Raw genomic sequence first — 21,145 nt, forward strand, 5'->3', positions numbered from 1 at the left:
TGGGTCTCTCTTTAAAGCAGTAATGGTTAATTTTACAAAAGCTTTTTTCTTTTCTGTGTACGTTTTCACCGTTATCTGTACCTTTCTGTCTCATTTTATAATTCTTCAATGCAGAATATAAGTATAGGAACTTTAAATATAAATGGGGGCAGAGATGTAGTGAAGAGAGCAGCTCTTTTTGAATATTTAAAACAAAAAAAGTTAGTGTGGCTGTGCTCCAAGAGACACACACTGATGAGAACAATAAATCGGAGTGGACTCATGAATGGGAGGGGGAGGTTATTGTTAGCCATGGTACAAATCTTAGTGCTGGAGTTGCCATGTTATTTGCAAAATGGTTTAAGCATGATTCTATCACAGTAAATTAGATCATTAAAGGGTGCTTGTTGAAAGTGAAAATGTGTGTAGAGGGTAGGACTTTTGTATTTATTAATATTTATGCTCCAAACGATGGGAGAGAGAGAGAGTGCTGTTCTATCAGACCCTCAATGTACAGAAATAGTTCAGAGCCCCACCCCAGGTCCATCAGGGAGCTGGTTACTGTCCTAACAGCACATGATTTGAAAGATGCGTGTAGATCAATGAATCCTGATGTTAGGCAGTACACCTGGGGTAAAGGGAGTGCTGGGAATATCTGTCTAGCTCGACTTGATGCTTTTTATGTTTTTAAGCATCATTTAAATTATTTTACTAAATGCACTGTTCACCCCACAGGGCTATCTGATCATAGCTTGGTCAGTGTAAATATGATTATGCCTATGCCTACCTCACGTGTCTATTCTTACTATTGGCATTTTAATATTAAACTTTTAAAAGACAGACATTTTTTAAAATGTTTTAAATTTGTTTTGGGAACGATGGAGGAGGCAACAAGAGTTATTCCTATCAGTAAGCAATAGTGGGATGTGGGTAAAGTTAAGACCCGATTATTTTGCCAGCAGTACACTAAAAATGTTACCAAGAGGACTAGTGAGGCAGTTAGAGTTGGAGGAGGATATTACTGAACTCCATAAGGCATTGGAGTCCAGTTATAGCAACATGCTTTACCAAGACCTGAAGCTAAAAAAAGAGTAGTTTGGCTGATCTGCTAGAATCACAGGTACAGGGAGCACTGTTACGCTCAGACCTGTCCACAATCTGTACAGGCTGTGTGATTAAAGAAAAGGGCTTGTAACCAGGAGGTCCCCGGTTCAAATCCCACCTCAGCCACTGACTCATTGTGTGACCCTGTGCAAGTCACTTAACCTCCTTGTGCTCTGTCTTTCGGATGAGACGCAGTTGTAAGTGACTCTGCAGCTGATGCATAGTTCACACACCCTAGTCTCTGTAAGTCGCCTTGGATAAAGGCGTCTGCTAAATAAACAAATAATAATAACACCAAAAAGAGTGGGTGATTTACAGTGGAGAGCATTGCACACCATTGTGGCCACAAACTCTTTTCTCACCACCATTCAGCCAGGAGTGGATGATAACTGTTTATTCTGCTTGAAAAGGGAGACAGTATTTCATTACTTTCTGTTTTGTCCCCGGTTACAGCCTTTGTTTGAGGTATTAAAGGAATTATTCAACGCACTGGGTTTGAACTTTACCAAAACTACTTTTATCTTTGTGGTGAAGTACACCAAAGGGAACAAAAATATAAGTCAGTTGGCTAACTTCCTACTGGGTCAGGCAAAAACAACCATTCTAAAGAGTAGGAAGAACAAAATGAATGGGGTATTAACTGATGCGGCAGTGCATGTTTTGCATTGGTGACAGCAAGAGTCAAAGTAGATTTTACTTTTTATAAATTGGTGCATGAGCTAGAGCTATTTCAGGCAATCTGGGCAATTGGGGAGGTGGTGTGCTTGGTGGAAGAAGATCATTTTAGTAATGTGTTTGTAATTATTGTAATTGTGGGTGATGTGCTAATGTATTGGTTTGAAATATGTCTGAGGTATTGTGCGGGAAGTTTGGGGTGTTGGAGTGGAGTGTGAAATGACTGTGTGGACAGTTGTTTTCTGCGTACTGTAATGTTTTAAACTTAACTTGCTTGAGATATATTTCTTTTGTATAGTATTGTAAATTGATTTCTTTTAAATCAATAAAGTTCTTGGAAAAATAAAAAAAATATCTATCTATCTCTCTGTCTATCTATCTATCTATCTATCTGTCTATCTATCTATCTATCTATCTGTCTATCTCTTCTTTCTTACTGCAAAAAGTATGTGGACACATTATGAGGAAGGATCCTTCCTGAGGGTAAATAACCAAGCTTTTTAATGCCCGCTGTTAAAGTAGTTATTTTGGTTAGGTAGCCAATTCCAAAACCAATCATTTTTTTCCCCCTCAAAGGCGCCTCTTTAGGTTTATGGTTTGCATGCAATCAATTAGTTAGGAAAGCCCCACACACGGATATTGACTTCCTAAAAACTACATTTAAATTATCAACCAAAATATTTTTTGGTATTGGATGCTTGAAGCTGTTTTACAGTGTGTTACAAGCTATTCAGTATTCAAAATATCAGATTGTCAGGGTTGTAAAGAATTTGAAAGCTTGTGTAAGGACAATGCTCCGACAGCACTATAGTAGACAGATGGTCTGTTGTTTTTCAGCAGTTCATGTAAATACAATACCAAAATGCATACACAAGGGTTAATGAATGCTTTAAAAACACATACTGTTTTATTTTCTGAATGTTTTTCCACAGAGGCCAGCAACTGATGGAGTACTCCGAGAAGGCCACATCAGTCTCTCAGGACTACAGCTCCGGGCACACGCTATGTTTTCAGCAGAGGGCTTGCCTTTGGGAAGTGATTCTCTGGAATATGCCTGGTTGATTGATGTACAGGCTGGAGCGTTGACAGCTAAAGTGACAGTTCCACAGGTACAATAATTGTCGCAATGTGTTGGTCTGTCCTTGAATTATACGGTAGAAATGGGACCATTGTGCTCCAGGTTTAACCCTTTACCTTTGCACGTGTTTGATTGAACCAGTATGTCTTCTCAATAGCAGGAACCACCTGTTGTACGGAATAGAAAAGTCCTTAAAGGAGTTCTAAAAAAGTACTGTATTTTTTTTCCATAGCAGAAGCAATATTTTCACTGATCTCCCTTTTCTTCTATTGAAGATTATTATTATTATTATTATTATTATTATTATTATTATTATTATTATTTATTTCTTAGCAGACGCCCTTATCCAGGGTGACTTAGTCGTAAACAAATTAATTTCAAGAATCACAGTACAAGTAATAATACAATTAAGAGCAAGATAAATACAATGACTTTGGTTCTAGCAAGTACAAGTATGACAAAATAGTTTGTCAGTAGCATTGTATTTGAAATAGAAGGACCAAAAGTTTTTCAGCGGTAAAAAATGGGGGGCCAGTAGTAATGTTACTAAGGGTAATAAGAGGTAATAATGGCATTTTTAAAGTGTATCTTGCAGGTTTTATATATATATATATATATATATATATATATATATATATATATATATATATATATATATATATAATCTATCTGGAATGGATGCAGCAGTGTTTAAGAATATTAGCATTATTTAAAAAATAATAAAAAATAAAAAAAAATTATAGGCCACTAAAATGTGATTAATATGGATCACTGACCACACCTACCAAAAACATTACCTTTTTTTTTTTTTAATAAATCATTGAGGTTTTATAGGAAACCACCATGAACACACACAGAGGTATATATACCTGTATTAGCCCATGAATGTCTTTTTTTTTTTTTTGTAATGAAAATAAAATTTGAAAAATAGAACTCGCCTTCAAGTCAAGGCTGTTGCGAAGGTGTGTATTAAGTACAGTATACAGTAATGAAAATGGATGAAACTAGCTGCAGTGATCATGTGGAAAAGAGTGGATTGAAAAGGGGTCAAGAATCAAAGGGATTACGAAGAAGTTATGATGCAATTTAAGATCATGGTTATCAGAAAAACTGATTCATCCAGCAATTATCGTGCTGCTGAAAAATTAGTGTCGCCTAAAACAACACAGGCAGGGACAAAACAACTGCTATTGAACTCCAAGGAAATGGTTTTGTGGACTGTGGGTTGTCTGTTTCTTAATTTCCTTGCTTACCTAACGAGTAAGTAAGTTACAGTATATCAGGTACATTACTATTTGTGACAGAAATCTACCGTCATAATGTCGGCACTCACTTTTAAAATTATATAGAGACTTTAATTATTGTGTGGATACACAACATGTAAATAGTTCTTATGGCACGACCATATTGGAATATAATCCTGTATTTCTGGATTACAAACGACTATCCGAACTTTACTGCATCAGAAAATTGGTACCACTGACGTAATGCTGAGTAAAGAAACGTTTATTTTTCCATATTCATTGCTGAAGTTGTCTTATCTGCTTTATATAATGCCATCTTATCAATCTATGTCTACTGTACATTATTGTGATGTTTTTAATTTATCATCTTTGAAAAGATTTCTCAGTGTCACTGTCAGTGGTCTGCTGTTCTGTGGCAGTCTGTGACCTGTGATCACAGACAAAATATGACAAAAATGGGTTTTATAGGCCATAACAGACAATCACTAAACTAATATAAACTAATTACAGAGTATAGATACTGAAGCGTATATTTCTGGTAATCAAACACATTACAGTTTTGGAAATTACACTCACCATGCAGTGTTACTGATCCGCACGGGTTTTGCAGGGTCCACAACTCTATTTCTTGTCGACCCCCATTTAGTCGCTGCCTCTGTTGATCAGTGGGATCCCACTGTCTCGCCGCCGGTTCAAAAATTTAGGGTTGTGGCTCCTGTTCGCTAAAATGAATTGGGTCTTTGACTTAATCGTTTATGTTTTCAGTGGCAGTCGCCATGTGTTTACCTTTTCCTACGTAACTTCCGGCTTTTTTCCGGCCAGCACGATTTTTGAGTCGGTGTGGCCATATGCCTATCTTTGTTGTTTATTAAGATTTTTGTAACTACATAAAAACAATTTTATTTATATTGATGAAATCTATACACTTTAAGCACTGGTTACCATAACGTATACAACTCCTCATGGGAGTGAGGCTTTGCAGACTAATTTGGTTCTAGTGTTGTTAAATATCGTGCTTTGGACAGACTGTAAAATTCTGAGGATAAAAAAGGGGTTCAGATACAAATGCAGTATTATTATTTTTTTTTTATAGTATATTGGGATGAAGCATCCCTTGTATTCCTGAAACTTCTCTGGGTACAATGTGATTTCAAAACTGTTTCTCACGGTAAACCTCGTCCTATTTATTTAGTGAGTGCTTGAGAAGACATAGAGATGGCCGTGTCTTCAGAACTACAGTTTTGATTTTAAAGCAGGTTAGAGGAGCCCAGAGGGATTCATGTTCCTGTTACGCTTGTGGTTGAAGGAATATAACTAATATTAATAATGTCATTAGGAGCTGGTCTCCCCTTTTTTATGTGGCATCATCATTACTTTACCATGAGCACACAAAGTATCTTCACCCTCACCACATGTTAGGAGCTCAGCCACGCTTTCCAGGCTTCCTGTCCTTTGGTATGGTAATGAAAAATGGTGTAAGGCCATTGCTCATGAACTTTTCCACTTGGGTAGGAGAGTTCAGTCTCAGTGAACCAAAATGTAGTGGATTCATTATTTTAATTCAGTCATTCAACATGAGCTACATTCTCATAAATAAATAGTTCAGAAACGTGAACCTGGAAGAGGAATAAACAGTAACCAGCATCAACCTTCAGACAGGAAATTAAACTTAATAAAGCAGACACTTCTGACATTATTTTACTTTAACTGAAGTGCTTAACTAGATGCAATTTTAATGCAGTTATATAGCTAATATAGATGGAGTAATTAAGTAAGGGTCTGTCGGAACAAGAAAATGATCTAATCTGTACATGCAGTCGGATGATTTTCTTTTGCTAGAAATATAAAATGTAGTCTTGTCAGACCAAAGAACACTTTCTAAATAGAATATATGGTCTGTCCTTTTATGCTTAATGCATGCCTTGATTTTAGGGCTCTTCTAGTTACAGTGTATGCAAAATGAACCCAATTAAACCTGCTTTCAGTTGCCTGAAGGCGCTCAGTCACTCCAGTGGCCTAGCAGCATATTTTGAACCATTTTTTATTTAATTTTTTATAACAGTAGCCTCTCATGCCAGTGAGTGTCCATATAATCATCACTGTGGCATACGTCCCTAAACAACCTGACGTACGTAATGCGACTTTATAACCACAAGCACGTGAGATACAATCAAGGGTCATAACTGTCTCTAAGCGGGCCACATTTACTGTCAAACAAACCCTCCTAGCGGCTATCTGTTAGTTTTTATAAAGCACTGTATAAAAAGAATAGGAATTCATTTTAACCTCAATGGCCATACGTAGCTCACACTTACATTTTAACTGTCTTCCTTAGCACATGTTCTTGAGGGAATTAGTAGGTCTTGGTATCTGAATGTCTTTGTTCATGGATAAAAAAGCTTAAATCACTTATTAAAGCTTCTGGTAAAGCAGTAGTGTTCTACCACTCCACCTTAACACAACAAATGGCAGAAACAACTCCGATTAGATTAGACTATGAAGTCTGCTGTGCCGACACACATTCAGAATGTAAATGAATTCAAGACAGTTCGTAGCAAGGTGGTAAGAGTTCAGAATTATTCATGAATTAACAGAAGGTGCTTAAATTAGTTAAGTTTAATACGCATGACTTAGCATTAAGGCATTCAAAGTGGTACACAGAAATTGGATACATAAAATCTTTATGGTCCATTTGGTAGTGAAATTTGAGGCAATGCTAACTTAGGCTTTAAATGAGGTTAATACCAGAGGGAAGGATCAGTCAAAGTAGAAAATGCCTAAAAAATGTTAAATAAATACTTTGTTTAGGGAATTGTACATATTAATCATACTTGGCCTTAATTAGACAGTTTTAATTTGTTGACGACCTGCTTTGGATCTGAGATATAATTGAAGAGATAAAAATGCATGCTAGGTCTCAGATTTGACTGCCTGCTGTGCACCGATCAAAGTCCTGCACGATTTTTACAACCCGCTTCCGACCCGGACCGGCTACTACAGAACCCGACCCTAACCCGCAACTCGCTGCGGCACCATCTTCTTACCCGCGACCCGACCCGACCCGCTTTAATAAGACCTGCAACCCGAACCCTGTCCCGTCGACTGACTCTCACGCTCTCACATTCTCACACACAGATATCTCTACCATTCTCCACAGATTGAGTTTGTACAATAGGCTATACAGCGTGGTAGCTTTCGCTAGTGGTCTGAATGTATAGTAACATATTAACTATCTCTACTTACTTTACTATAAAATACCTGTTTATTCCTTTTGTGCCACCAGTTGAAAGGGAGCTACACCTTTGCTTTCGCAGAGGTGATGATTTTGTGGCTGTCGTACACAATGACATGACAAGCAACAAATCCAGTCATATTTTCATTCGCTGTGATTCCAAAAGAATTCCATACTTCTGATTTACCTCTCAAACTGTTATTCTATAAGCTATAAAAAGGCCAACAAAATGCTCGGATACATTATAAAAAGGGTTGAATTTAATGGGGAAGTAATGAAAAAACTTTACATTGCATTAGTAAGACCTCATCTAGAATATTTCGTTCAGTTGTAGTCACCTTGCTACAAAAAACCCAACTGTATATTGCTGCTCTTGAAAGAGTGCAAAGAAGAGCGACCAGAATTATTCCGGGTTTAAAAGGCATGTCGTATGCAGACAGGATAAAAACTTGAATCTATTCAGTCTTGAACAAAGAAGACTACGCTGCGATCTGATTCAAGCATTCAAAATTCTAAAAGGTATAGACAATGTCGACCCAACCTGAAAAAGAAACAAGGACCAGGGATCACAAATGGAGAGTAGATTAAGGGGCATTCAGAACAGAAAATAGGAGGCACTTTTTTACACAGAGAATTGTGGGTGTCTGGAACCAACTCCCAGTAATGCTGTTGAAGCTGACACCTTGGGATCCTTCAAGAAACTGCTTGATGAGATTCTGGGATCAATAAGCTGCTAACAACCAATCTAGCAAGACGGGCCGAACGGCCTCCTCTCGTTTGTTAACTTTCTTTATATTCTTAAAATAAAATCAGGCCTGTTAGATTCAAGCAATTTCAAACTAATCACAGGGTATTGTTTTGATTATGACATTTTATTGGCACGCAACGATAAAGATGAGTAAGAATCAAAAGGCCATAACAGGTTTGGAACAGTCGGCTCTAAGTACCCAGTGGTTTGTTTAATAGGAGGTTTATTATATAGCAGCGTGGTTTTGACTGCTATTGGTTCCCTGTGGAGTGTTAATATTGGAGGTTATTAATATCTTGATCTATGATTACCGGTCTGTCCTCCTAACCTTGCCAATGTTTCCTTTACCTACAGCTGGCAAGCCTGCTGGAGTGGGGAGAGACATTTGTTTTCCATGTGGTTTCTCGCGAGTTTGAGCTTGAAAGACCAAAGTCTATGGTAATCTGTCAGCATGGAGTAGATCGCCGCTTCTGCAAGGCCAAGGTGATAAAATTTCTATATTTTTGTCTGTGATGCTCCCTGCAAAGCTTGCTCTTTCTTTGCATTCTCTTTGTATGGTTTCTTTAAAATACAACCTGCTAATATACATTGTTATCCCTTTTTTGTGATCGTCTGTAGTTGACATGTGTTCCTGGGCCATGCCGGACTTCGGAAGATGTGAAGTACACCATGACCCGACTCGCAGTAGATTGTGCAGATCTATTTGTTGTGGAACAAGGGTGTGCAGCCAATATTAAGGTGAGTTTGTAACATTTCCATTCAGCACCCTTTCTTAGATATGAGGAGGCTGTGTAGTCCAGTGGTTAAAGAAAGGTGCTTGTAACCAGGAGGTCCCTGGTTCAAGTCCCAGCTCACTCACTGACTCACTGTGTGACCCTGAGCAAGTCACTTCACCTCCTTGTGCTATGTCTTTTGGGTGAGACGTTGCTGTAAGTGTCTCTGCAGCTGATGCATAGTTCACACACCCTACTCTCTAAGTCGCCTTGGATAAAGGCGTCTGCTTAATAAACAAATAATAATAAAAAAATAGTATTACAAACATTACATTTTATGTTGTTGTGGTGGTGGTGGTGGTGTTTTTTTTTTTTTTTATATATAGACAAGTGCCATTCGCCTTGCCAACTGTAACCTCCATAACCAAGCAGTAGGGGAAGGAATAAGTGCTGTGGTTCAGGATGTCCAGATCAGGCAATTCATTGAGCTGCAGGATAGCTGCCGACTGGGAGTCCAGACGTCCGTGCTGCGCAGGTCCTACTGGCTGGAGGCAGGGTCTGTCAACTTCGGACTGATAACTGCGGATGTGGCCTTGGCAGCAGACCATCCCTCCAAACACGAAGTTCAAAGACAGTTCTTAGAAATGCACGACAATAGGACTAAAAGGTAAGATGTTTTAAAAGCAGAGGTTATGTTCTGATGGCCAGTGTCAATGCAGTAATAAAGGAAGAAAACACAATGATCATCTCCTGCAGTATTCAATGCCATACATGTTTGAATAAATGCCATACATTTTTCTCTGCTCAGGCTCTGGTTCCTTTGGCCAGAAGATGTTGTTAGGAACAAGAGAAGCAGGAATAGGTGTGGCTGTTTAGGAGGGTGTCGTTTTTTCGGAGGCACTGCTGCAGGACTGGACTTTTTCAAGCTTGATGAGATGACACCCTCCAGCAGCTCTGCGTTTTCCAGCTGCAGTGCAGACTCGGACATGTGCTATGGGCAGTCACTGCTGCAGCCCGCAGAGTGGATTATCATCAAGGAGGCTCCCAAACACCCAGAGGGTAACCGCTGCTTTTTATTCACAAACTACACAATCATTAAACTGTTCCACCAGATCTATCTCAGTTTTCCATAGTCACCACTATTTCAGTTGGCATGGACAATGGTGAGTTGCAACGACTTCATACAGCATTCAATGATGCCATGAAATTGGTCAAAAGATTGTTATCAATATACTGTAGTGTCAGGAATTGCACATACTCTTTTTTTTTATATATACAGTGCCTTGCAAAAGTATTCAGACCCCTGACCAATTCTCTCACATTACTGAATTACAAATGGTACATTGAAATTTCGTTCTGTTTGATATTTTATTTTAAAACACTGAAACTCAAAATCAATTATTGTAAGGTGACGTTGGTTTTATGTTGGGAAATATTTTTAAGAAAAATAAAAAACTGAAATATCTTGCTTGCATAAGTATTCAACCCCCACACATTAATATTTGGTAGAGCCACCTTTCGCTGCAGCTTTAAGTCTTTTGGGGTAAGTATTTACCAGCTTTGCACACAGTGTCTGAGTGATTTTGGCCCATTCTTCTTGGCAGATTTGCTCCAGGTTGTTCAGGTTGGTTGGACGACGCTTGTGGACCGCAATTTTCAAATAGTGCCATAGATTCTCAATGGGATTGAGATCAGGACTTTGACTGGGCCACTGTAGGACATTCACCTTTTTGTTCTTGAGCCACTCCAATGTTGCTTTGGCCTTGTGCTTGGGATCATTGTCCTGCTGAAAGGTAAATTTCCTCCCAAGCTTCAGTTTTATAGCAGACTGAAGCAGGTTCTCTTGCAGTATTTCCCTGTATTTTGCTCCATCCATTCTTCCTTCAATTTTAACAAGATGCCCAGTCCCTGCTGATGAGAAGCATCCCCACAGCATGATGCTGCCTCCACCATACTTCACTGTAGGGATGGTGTGTCTTGAGGCATGGGCAGTGTTAGGTTTGCGCCACACATAGTGCTTTGAGTTTTGGCCAAAAAGCTCTATCTTGGTCTCATCTGACCACAAAACCTTTTCCTACATCGCAGCTGGGTCATGCTTTCTGTTAAACTCCAGACGTGCTTTCAGATGGTGCTTTTTGAGTAACGGCTTCTTTCTTGCCACCCTCCCATACAGGCCAGTGTTATGCTCTTGATATGGTTGACTGGTGCACCATTACTCCACTCCCAGCCACTGAACTCTGTCGCTCCTTCAAAGCGGGGCAGCAGTGTGGAGTAGTGGTTAGGGCTCTGGACTCTTGACCGGTGGGTCGTGGGTTCAATCCCCGGTGGGGACACTGCTGCTGTACCCTTGAGCAAGGTACTTTACCTAGATTGCTCCAGTAAAAACCCAACTGTATAAATGGGTAATAGTATGTAAACATAATGTAATATCTTGTAAAAATTGTAAGTCGCCCTGGATAAGGGCGTCTGCTAAGAAATAAATAATAATAATAATAATAAAAAGTGATTGTTGGCCTCTCTGTGGCTTCTCTCACAAGTCTCCTTCTTGTTTGAGCGCTGAGTTTTTAGGGACGGCCTTTTCTTGGCAGTGCCTGGGTGGTGTGATGCAGCTTCCACTTCCTTATTGATCCAACTGTGCTCACTGGGATATCCAAACACTTGGATATTATTTTGTACCCTTTCCTTAATCTATGCATTTGTATTACTGTATCTCTAACTTCTGTAGAATGTTCTTTGGTCTTCATTTTCCTTCAGATTCACAGCCTGACCAATGATCCTTCAACAGTGGGGTTTTTATCCAGAATATGTGACAGTAACTTTAATGGTTCACAGGTGGAGGCCAATGGTAATGTAATTGTGTCCTCGTTAGGGCAATTTCTTTCATCGGTGTAAACTGGGAGCTTCCACAGCACAGGGGTTGAATACTTATGCAAGCAAGATATTTAAGTTTTTTATTTTTCTTAAAAATATTTCCCAACATAAAACCAATGTCACCTTACAATAATTGATTTAGAGTTTCAGTGTTTTAAAATAAAATATCAAACAGAACGAAATTTCAGTGTTCCATTTGTAATTCAGTAATATGAGAGAATTGGTCAGGGGTCTGAATACTTTTGCAAGGCACTGTGTGTATATATATATATATATATATATATATATATATATATATATATATATATATATATATATATATATATATATATATAATATATAATGCTCTGAGCATACTCCTAAACTAAGGGGAGATATTTAAGGAGGACAGAGGTGATTTAAACTCCTGTAAGTGGTTTTGTTTGTGCACTGGGCGTGCTGTATGTCCAGACAGCTTTTTAATAATCAAGAAAATCACACAGACGAATCAGAGCAGTAGTAGCGCCCTTTCAGTTTATTAAATGCTTTAAAAATTGGATTGGTTGGTTGCGCAGACCACCGTAAATCCCAAGTAAAAAGCAGTCTGGGCGATCCAGTGCTTTTACAGGTTTAACAGCATTAGTACTTCAATACAGTAATACAAATATGGTTGTCATATATTTAGCCTTCAGGCCATAAAATGCAAAATGCCAAAGCGCCCACAGCTACGTCCAATAACATTCAATATATCTCTCTTAAAACTAACACATAATTTCTATACCTTATAGCAATGCATCCAATATAAGAGATATACATTCAAATATATGCTTACCTTCCAGTATATGGAAGTGTAGTGTAGGATATATGAAAAATAAAAACTGTCTTCAAAAGGCAGAGACTTCTAACTTCGAACCAAACAGCAATCCATTTTTCAGAGACCCTCAGAGCATGGGCCACGTCAGCTTGTAAGGTCAAGATCAATGGAATCGAATGGGGTCTTGCTCTGGGCTTATATAAGATTTTCCCTCCATTGAATACATCAGGAGTCCCAATTAAATCTGATCATCAGTCTGACTTGACAGTTCTTATCTTTGAGTTCTAGATATATTCTAGAAGTATCCGGTCAGCTCTTTTTAAAACTAATTGGAGTTTATAAAAAACATTCAAAATTAATTGGATTTTTAAATCCTTTCCATAATATCAGAACATGGTCTCATAGTTCTTGTTTTCAACCCCTCTTTTCTCTAAAAAAAAAATTCAAAAAATTCGCCTGCACAACAGGTTCCAGACACCATGTTTACTTGCCAAGGCAAGTGTTTTAATTAATATGAAACTCCACTGTAAGCACTTTAACAAATTCACTGCATTAAGTCATTTTTTTGCTCTCAAACATCATCCCCATTAAAGTCTCTACCTTCCTGATAAGAACTGATACTGTAGACAACTTTTCTAATTTAAATGATGCTCGCCTCAGCTGCCAAGTTTTCATTAATTTCTATGATATAATGAAGAGAGTTAATTTTGCTCATTTATAGAAATGCCTTTTATTCAGAACTGCTGCTGACAAGTAAATCTCACGTTGACGGCCAAAAACAACTTTCCAGGTCTAGCACCGCTATGCTGCAAGCAGGCAGAGATGAGGCTGTTAATTTCGTTATTTTTAGTAAGTCTACTGTGTACTAAAGTTATTAAATACAGTTTACACTTTATTGTCTTATATTCTTATATTTTGCAGTAAAACCTTTATATAAACTAAACATTTAAATTATTTAGTTTAATTGATATTGTAATGTCTAAAAGACTTTTTGTTTAGTTGGAAACAGAAACTGAACTAATTCTTAAATTAATTAAATTAAATGAACATTATCTCAAATGTGTCTTAACAATTTGTCTACAACGTTGTCAATGTCAGGCATCTGTTATAATAAACTTTTAATATGCTGTTTCAACAGTTTAACTTTAAATGATTTGTATATTTCCAATGCAGAAGCTTCAATAATTTTATTATACTCCATTGATCTGTTATGAAGTCATTTAATCTTTCAATGGAAGGTCCAGTTATTTTCATCTAAATTCAAGCCACTGTTAACATATTAGAATGTAACAGCTTTACAGTGGCTGAACTGTCTGACCTTTTTCTCTGTTCATACAAAATCCAGTTGAAGCAGGTTTTAAGACAGCCTCTCCTCTTGCAAATTTTCAGTATGAGACACTACCGTAAGCATTTTCTAATACTTCAGTCATTTTAAACTAATCTTTAGCTTAATTCAGTAAACCGTGCTACGCTCTGTGACCCCATCTCTCGCCAGGTTTATTTTTATTTTATCTCTTGCCAGGTTTATTTTAATGTAAACTCCTATCTTCTGTTATCCAAACGGTATTTCGTTCGTTAATATTAACGAGATCGCTCATTATAAAGAGGATCCTGGTTTTTAAATTGCTGACCAGCAAAAAATCCCTGCTTCATCGGCCAAAACCAAAGAGTCATCTCCAACAGTGCTTTCACTACAGGCAGGTGAGAACGAGGTTACAAATCGTAAAGTTACAGTTTATACTTTAAATGATTTTAAAACATATAGTTCTAATTCAGACACTTCAATATAGCCATCTACACACAATTTTAATTAATTTTAATTAGGCACCTGCTTGGCAGCAAATGCAGCCTTGAATATTAAAACGTAGGACTGCTCATACATTTACTTAATTTTATTATATTAGGTTTCTTATTTATTTAAATACTTTAGTTCTTTCTTACTGTAATCAAACCTAGTTCGATTGCTTCTAGCATATTGACTCTGTTCCATAGAGTTTGCCATTCTGCTCTTGCTGGATCAGAATGTTTTAAGGCTCTGAGTCAAATTAAAAAAGATGTGTTTTCCTGATAAGGGAGACTTGGAACTTTCAGCAGGTCAGCCTGACCTTTTGATACCAGGAGCTCTCTTTTTCAGACCTTACACAGAGTTATTCAAAAGGATGCAAAATACAGGATCCTACAACATTACTAATAGCAATGTATTTCATTCTGTAGCATCCAATCCATATCTAATAAGTCAGCTTGTTCCCAGCAAGATTCGAATTCTCCTCCTGGCTCAGCTCGAAGTGGTTCTGCGAACACCACAACAGGCCTGTGCAGCCAGCGTGTTACATCACAGGTGTGGGTGACCAGGGTCTTCACTTGATACCTGCAAAAACTTAAATCTTATTAGCTGGGCTCCCATCTCTACATTCCCATCGTCAGTGGGCAAACCTCAAATAAATTAAGCTGTTTCTATCAAAGAGCCAGACATCTCTGCCGTTTATACCTTTCACTAAAAAGAAAGGTGCTTGCACCTTCTACAAGGGAAGACGTGTTTTAGGGTCACTCTGTGACATTAGGAAATGTAGTATTTTGCCATGTGATCTATAATCTGACCTGCGGAAAACAGTATATCAGGCCTGCTCTCACTCCCATCAGCAGGTCACGCCTCTCGTTGAGACAGACTTGAGGCACTGTATAGTCAAGAGAGTTGAGGAATCAGGAGTAGAGTACTGCACAATGCTGCTGCTCCTAGTTTTAAATCATGGCAAACAAGACACCCATTAAAAATCCTGTCACTGTTCAGTTTGATAGTTGTGTATGTAGTGTGTGTTTTCTTCTTCAATTAAAATATACATCCAAAGGTACGAACTCTGCTGACATACATTTTGATCTAGTAATTGCTTGTTTCAGGTAATTGCATTGAGGTGAATTCCAAGGACGGTTAGATTCGGTTTTGGTAGAGTAAAAAACACCTTTGTCCCTGTACTTAAACTGTTTGTCTAAATCTTTACATTTTTATTTAATAATCCCTCCCCCCCCATTCCTACCTAGGTAAGCCAAATGGAACAAAGAAAAAAGAGTGGGACACGCGGTCATTGGGAGCTGACCTTGAGAAGAAGGGTCAGCTCTTGAGCCTGCAGGTTCCGCTGCGTTCTCACAGTTCCACCTCCTCTTCCGATGAGAACAGCAGTTCCAGTGCAGCACTCCCCCTGCTGGCCAGTGAGAAGGACAGCCCGTCTCCCAGCACTGATGAACACATTGTGCGTGTGGAGTTCACACCTGGCTCGAAACCACAGGGTGTCAGTGGAGAGTAAGTACACAGTCATTATCCCAGAGCACTGTCGTGTTTTTGGGTTCTACAAACAAATGGAACGGGTGGAGGTAAGAAAGGCTACAAACAAGTATATTTACTTGTTATACTTGTACTTACTTCTTTAGTTGCTAAGCTGAAATTTAGCAGTCTCCGGTCGCTGTTCAAACCCTGAAATGGTATTAATTAATTGTGCTGGAGTAGTTGTTTTGAACAACCTGGTTGAATTTAAGTTATGTGTGTTAGTCAGGGTTTACTACTCTATAAAGACAATTGTGAACGCCCACACAATAATCCAATGCTTGATCTTGATATGTTTGTCTTACCAGTTCATGCCATGGTGTAAAGTTTTACATGGTCTCTTTGCAGGGTTCTTGCTGAAGCTCCAGAGAGCACTCCCGTCTCCCCCAGCAGCACCCAGGACAGGTCTTCACTGCGCTCGCCTCTGCGCTCTCCACTGACGCGCCAGGCCTCTGTCTGTTCTACTCGTCTGGGAAGCACCAAGAGCCTGTCCGCAGCTGTCTTTGAGAGGCAGCCCCCTCCAGCTGGAGTGCAGTTCAGCAGTGAGGTGTCTCGCAGCGATGAAAATGTATTGGATTCACCCCGGCAGAGAAGGAGCTTCGGGTCCTTCCCCTTCACCCCCTCAGCAGACTCCAACTCCTTCCACCAGTACCGCTCCATGGACTCCAGTATGTCGATGGCCGACAGCGAAGCTTACTTCTCTGCAGCGGAGGAGTTTGAGCCCATCAGCAGCGACGAATGTCCAGGGACCTACCCTGGGAGGAAAAAGAAAAAGAAACATGCCCAGCAGATCAACTGCAGCAGGAACTCCATTTATCACAGCGTTGAGGGGCCGCTGACCTATGTCCTCAATGGGGAGACTATCCATGAGCCCAGGCCGTTACCCATCCCCACGCACCCCTCTCAGGCATCCTTTGTGTCCGCACTAGGGGTGGAGGAAGAATCTGCAGAGCATGTGTACTCTGCGGAAATGGAGAATGTTCCAGAGGTTGGCCAGATGACATCCCAGCCTCATGTGATGAACTGCTACCAGAACTACCTTTCCCATTACCAGGTGTTTAACTGGTTGGTTAAGCAGCCAACCAACAAGAGAACCTCCAAGTCCTCTTTACATCGCCCGCTGGATCTCGACACGCCAACCAGCGAGGAGAGCTCCTCTTCCTATGACCAGCTATCCATTCCTGCATTTAAGGTAGGCAGACACAGCTTGACCAGATTTTATAATGTTTCAATAAATATGTTTTTCAAGACAAATTGACATTTTATTCTAAATCTCTGGAAACTACAATAACACCTTGTGCACAGAGAACTGTCTCAGCGTTGAGCTTTGTAACGCTGTTAAAGTTTGTTCCTATATAACAATAAACAGTCACAATTGAAGGCTGTAAGTCGCCCTGGATAAGGGCGTCTGCTAAGAAATAAATAATAATAATAATTATTTCAATTTAAAGGTGGATATGTGTATTACTTGCATGCATACCCTTTTATCACATTACTTTATGCAACTGTTTTTGGCCAATCACAGAATATTCCTGTGATGTATAATGATTACTGTTTTCCTTTCGTTTAGATTGTGAAGCATGGCCTTTCTGCTAATTCATTACTGGACAGAGGCGTTCAACTCATGGGATCATCATCCAGGTAAAATATATGTGTAATAGTAGATTATAAAAAAAATAAAAAATGAGCCTAGATTCCTGCCATATAGAATCACACCAGATATGCCGTTTCCAGGAGGCTGTGAAAGGAAATAATCCGTCTCCTGTCACGAGTGCCTGTTCATTTCTGTACCTATTATGCTTCTAGCACGCCGTACACGCCATTAGATAAGAAGGCTATGGAAAACACTGATGATGAAACGATCACTGAAGACTGGACTCTGGATCAACCACTGTCCCAGACGAGAACCACTGCCATAGTAGAAGTGAAAGGAGCCGTGGATGTTGTCTTGACACCTCTCATGGCCGAGGCTTTGGACAGGTACATGTCACTAACTGGAAGCAAAAAAGTCGTCTTTGTCGAGGGCTCACAGGCAGGACTGTGACACTCAGCTGTCATTGTAGCTTTGCTTATGGATCCAAGGGTGTAGTTGTTTACTTCACCCCAGTACTGCATTTCTGAAAGGATATAAGCTGTATTTGGTATGCTAACCTAAATGTCATAATTGTCATATTTTTTAGTACACCACCCACTCGATATATCGTGGGTGTCATATGAAAAGCAACACACCGTTTTAATTCATACAGTGGAGGGTAATTGCTTCTCATCAACTTCAGTCTCCAATTAATTTCATGAATATTGTTGTTTGTGATGTGCAGGACAAAATAAAACAAACAGTAATTCTAAGTGCCTATTTATACGTCAGCTGCAGACACTTCTACGGTGCGCCAGAAGGACTGAAGCACCCCCGAGTTCGCAGAGTTTTTGACACAGCAAAGTGGTCGTAGCTGTCGGTCATACTTTCAGCCAGTCTGCGTTACTGCCGGTGTCGACTTGTGACTAGGGTTGCCAAGAGGCTCCACAATCCTGTGACACTTTGAGACGGGATTTTAAAATTGCTCGTCTCATGAATGAAGTGCATGTGTAAATTGGCAAACAAGTAAAACTGATCAGCTGTTCTCCACACTACCTCCGATCAGACACATTGAACAGCTGAGGAACGTTACTGTTTTGATGGGGAAAGTAATTGCATACAGAAAATAAATAGCAATGTTAAATTATTAGTGACACAAATATATAAAAAGAATAACAGATGCAAATAAAAATACATTGTATTAATTATATTGTTATTATTGTGCATGTGGTTGCTGCGCATGGTAGCCTATGTAAGCACCAGTATTAATTTTACAAAGGTTTATTTACACTTTAATTTCATTAAGTTTAGAGGCAAGTTTGAAATCCTGTTCTGTTCATGTTTATTGGGTTCCACAAAAAAACTGTCATTATGTTTTTGTAAATGACAGCCACAAAAGTGGTACATCTCTGCAAAAGCACAGGTGTAGCTCCCTTTCACCTGCCGGCACGAAAGGAATGTATTTTATAGTAAAGTAAGTAGAGATAGTTAATATGTTACAATGTTAAAATAGATGCGCTTCACTGGCTTGCGACAATCCGACCCTGTGTGTTTTATTGGCTCACAGTCGGAAGTATAAACCAGCCTTTAGACAGAAAAAATTGGGAGCCAACTCCAGGACCATGATATATCCGAATCTGCAGTATAGCGAGCGGTGATATAATGAGGGGTGGGTGTAGTTTAGTAGTAGTAGTAGTAGTAGTAGTAGTGGAAATAAACATTTTTATGAAGTAATGCGTTTTGGTTGCTGCAGTAGGCTAGTTTCCATAACCGCTTGAATTTGCAAGATGAACATTAATTTAAACTAAACATTGCATATAATTAAAGATTATTGCTTTGATCTACATTGAACATCAGGTTAGTGTTCCAAAATATTATATATAGTTAGTTATTGTGTTTAGTCTGTCTTATAGTTTGTTGGTTTTGGACTGATGTACCTGACCTGTATTTCTTTATAGGTACATTGAGGCAATGGTTCATTTTGCAAGTAACAGGCATCCTGCTTCCATAGTGGATGATCTGCATGGCAAGGTGCTAAGTGAGGCTTATCAGATCAGCAAATCCACCGTCTCTGACTCAGTAAGTGCTTTTGTTGTTTAAGAATAAGTGTTTTGTACTTCAAAATATTCTTATTTTTAGCAAAGTGAAGTATTTTGAGGCAATTACCTCAATGTTGCAGCAATAAAAAAAAAAAAAAAAAAAGAGATGCATCAGACATACTTTATATTCACCAGACCGTATGGCAGAGTCCTGCGCGGGTCTGATTTTTACAACCCGCTTCCATCCCGGACCCGCTACTACAGGACCCGGCCCGAACCAGCAATCCGCTGCAGCATCGTCTTCTTACCTGCGACCCGACCCGACCTGCTTTAATAAGACCTGCAGCCTGACCCAAACCCACAAGCGCTTGTCCTTTACCTACTGCCTGCGTCAACTGACTCTCTCACGCTCCCACATTCACACACAGATAACTCAATCTCAATATCAATCTCCAAAGATTTACTTTATACAATAGGCTCTACAGCGTGGTAGCTTTCTCTAGTGGTCTGGATATATTTTAACATTGTAACATATTGACTATCTCTACTTACTTTACTATAAAATGCATTACTTTCATGCGGGCAGGTGAAAGGGAGCTACACCTGTGCTTTTGCAGAGATGTACCACTTTTGGGGCTGTCGTTTACAAAAACATAATGACAGGTTTTACAAGCAACGAATCCAGTCTCATGTTCTTTATTTCCAATCCCTATGATTCCAAAAGAATTCCACACTTTTGATTTATCTCTGAGCTATCTTTTGTTTCACCTCGTCCACAGACATTTTTAATATCACCAAGCAGACGTGATAAAAGGATCTTGCAACGTATCAAACAAGTGACAATACAAACCGAGAACACTGCTTAGTCAGCTGACTCCTCCCTAATCGCCTCCTGCTTTAGTGCAGGAAATACCGATACATTTTGGTGATTCCAATTCAGACCCGAGCTGACGAGAATTTTATTTTATTATTTTTTTTTTTTTTACCCGAACCGCAAAAAAGTTAACATTGCGACCCGAACCCAACCCACTTTTGCGGGTCACCCGTGGGCATCCAACCCGATGCAGGACTCTGCTGTATGGAATATAATTTCTATCTAATAATAGTGCTCCTACGAAGGATATTCTTTTTTATTTCGAAAAAAGAAAAATATTTTTTGCTCACACTTTTATATCATTTGTATCATTTGTGGACTGTATGGATACCTGTCATTATATCAAGTAATATCAAGTAATGTGTTCAAATGTGTAAATGACTGTTCTTTGCAGGGTTCTACAAAACATGAATCCAGAGGATCGAAGATAGAGAATGCTGCACCTGGATCTACAAACTCAGGAAACAAGCAAACTGACTTGTCAGCAAAACAGGATAATGTGAAAATTAAAGGTCTCCAGGCCAATGTTTCCATACCAAAGGTAGAGGTTTAGACAGAATGTTTTAGTGCTGTACAGTAACCACACACGAAGTGTGCATGTGCGGGATCCCTTAATGTATGTAAAACATGAATTCAGTGCTGTGATTGTGGCAGTTGTCTCAAGACGTGGGTTATGAACTGTATTTCAGTATGCAAAATACACAAGGCTTTTTTACCTTTGGAAAAATGCATAATGCCTGTTTACTGAATGACTATGTTGTTGAAGTAAATTGGTTTACATTGGGATGGTACATGGTTCCTTGTGTTTTCTGGGGGGTTTAAATACTTAAACCTGTTCTCAAAAGCAAACCAGTGAAAATCCAACTCGGACACTAAAGCAACTTGATGAGGAAATTTCAGTGCTCT

General features: G+C 39.1%; 1 protein-coding gene across 8 annotated transcripts in view; it reads left to right on the top strand.

Annotated features, from left to right (window-relative positions):
* LOC117409428 (bridge-like lipid transfer protein family member 1) overlaps positions 1–21,145 on the top strand; it is a 127,418-nt gene that overhangs the window by 47,732 nt on the left and 58,541 nt on the right. For all 8 annotated transcript variants that reach the window (XM_059006497.1, XM_059006501.1, XM_059006502.1 and 5 more), the window contains exons 22-32: positions 2,691–2,867; positions 8,415–8,543; positions 8,679–8,798; positions 9,160–9,440; positions 9,582–9,832; positions 15,474–15,732; positions 16,102–16,945; positions 17,324–17,394; positions 17,560–17,733; positions 19,285–19,405; positions 20,634–20,780. In XM_059006497.1, the coding sequence (XP_058862480.1) occupies positions 2,691–2,867; positions 8,415–8,543; positions 8,679–8,798; positions 9,160–9,440; positions 9,582–9,832; positions 15,474–15,732; positions 16,102–16,945; positions 17,324–17,394; positions 17,560–17,733; positions 19,285–19,405; positions 20,634–20,780 (2,574 nt within the window). The remainder of the gene's footprint in view (positions 1–2,690; positions 2,868–8,414; positions 8,544–8,678; positions 8,799–9,159; positions 9,441–9,581; positions 9,833–15,473; positions 15,733–16,101; positions 16,946–17,323; positions 17,395–17,559; positions 17,734–19,284; positions 19,406–20,633; positions 20,781–21,145) is intronic.

The sequence above is a fragment of the Acipenser ruthenus genome, chromosome 2, assembly GCF_902713425.1.
Source record: "Acipenser ruthenus chromosome 2, fAciRut3.2 maternal haplotype, whole genome shotgun sequence".
In the NCBI taxonomy this organism is placed as follows: Eukaryota; Metazoa; Chordata; class Actinopteri; order Acipenseriformes; family Acipenseridae; genus Acipenser; species Acipenser ruthenus.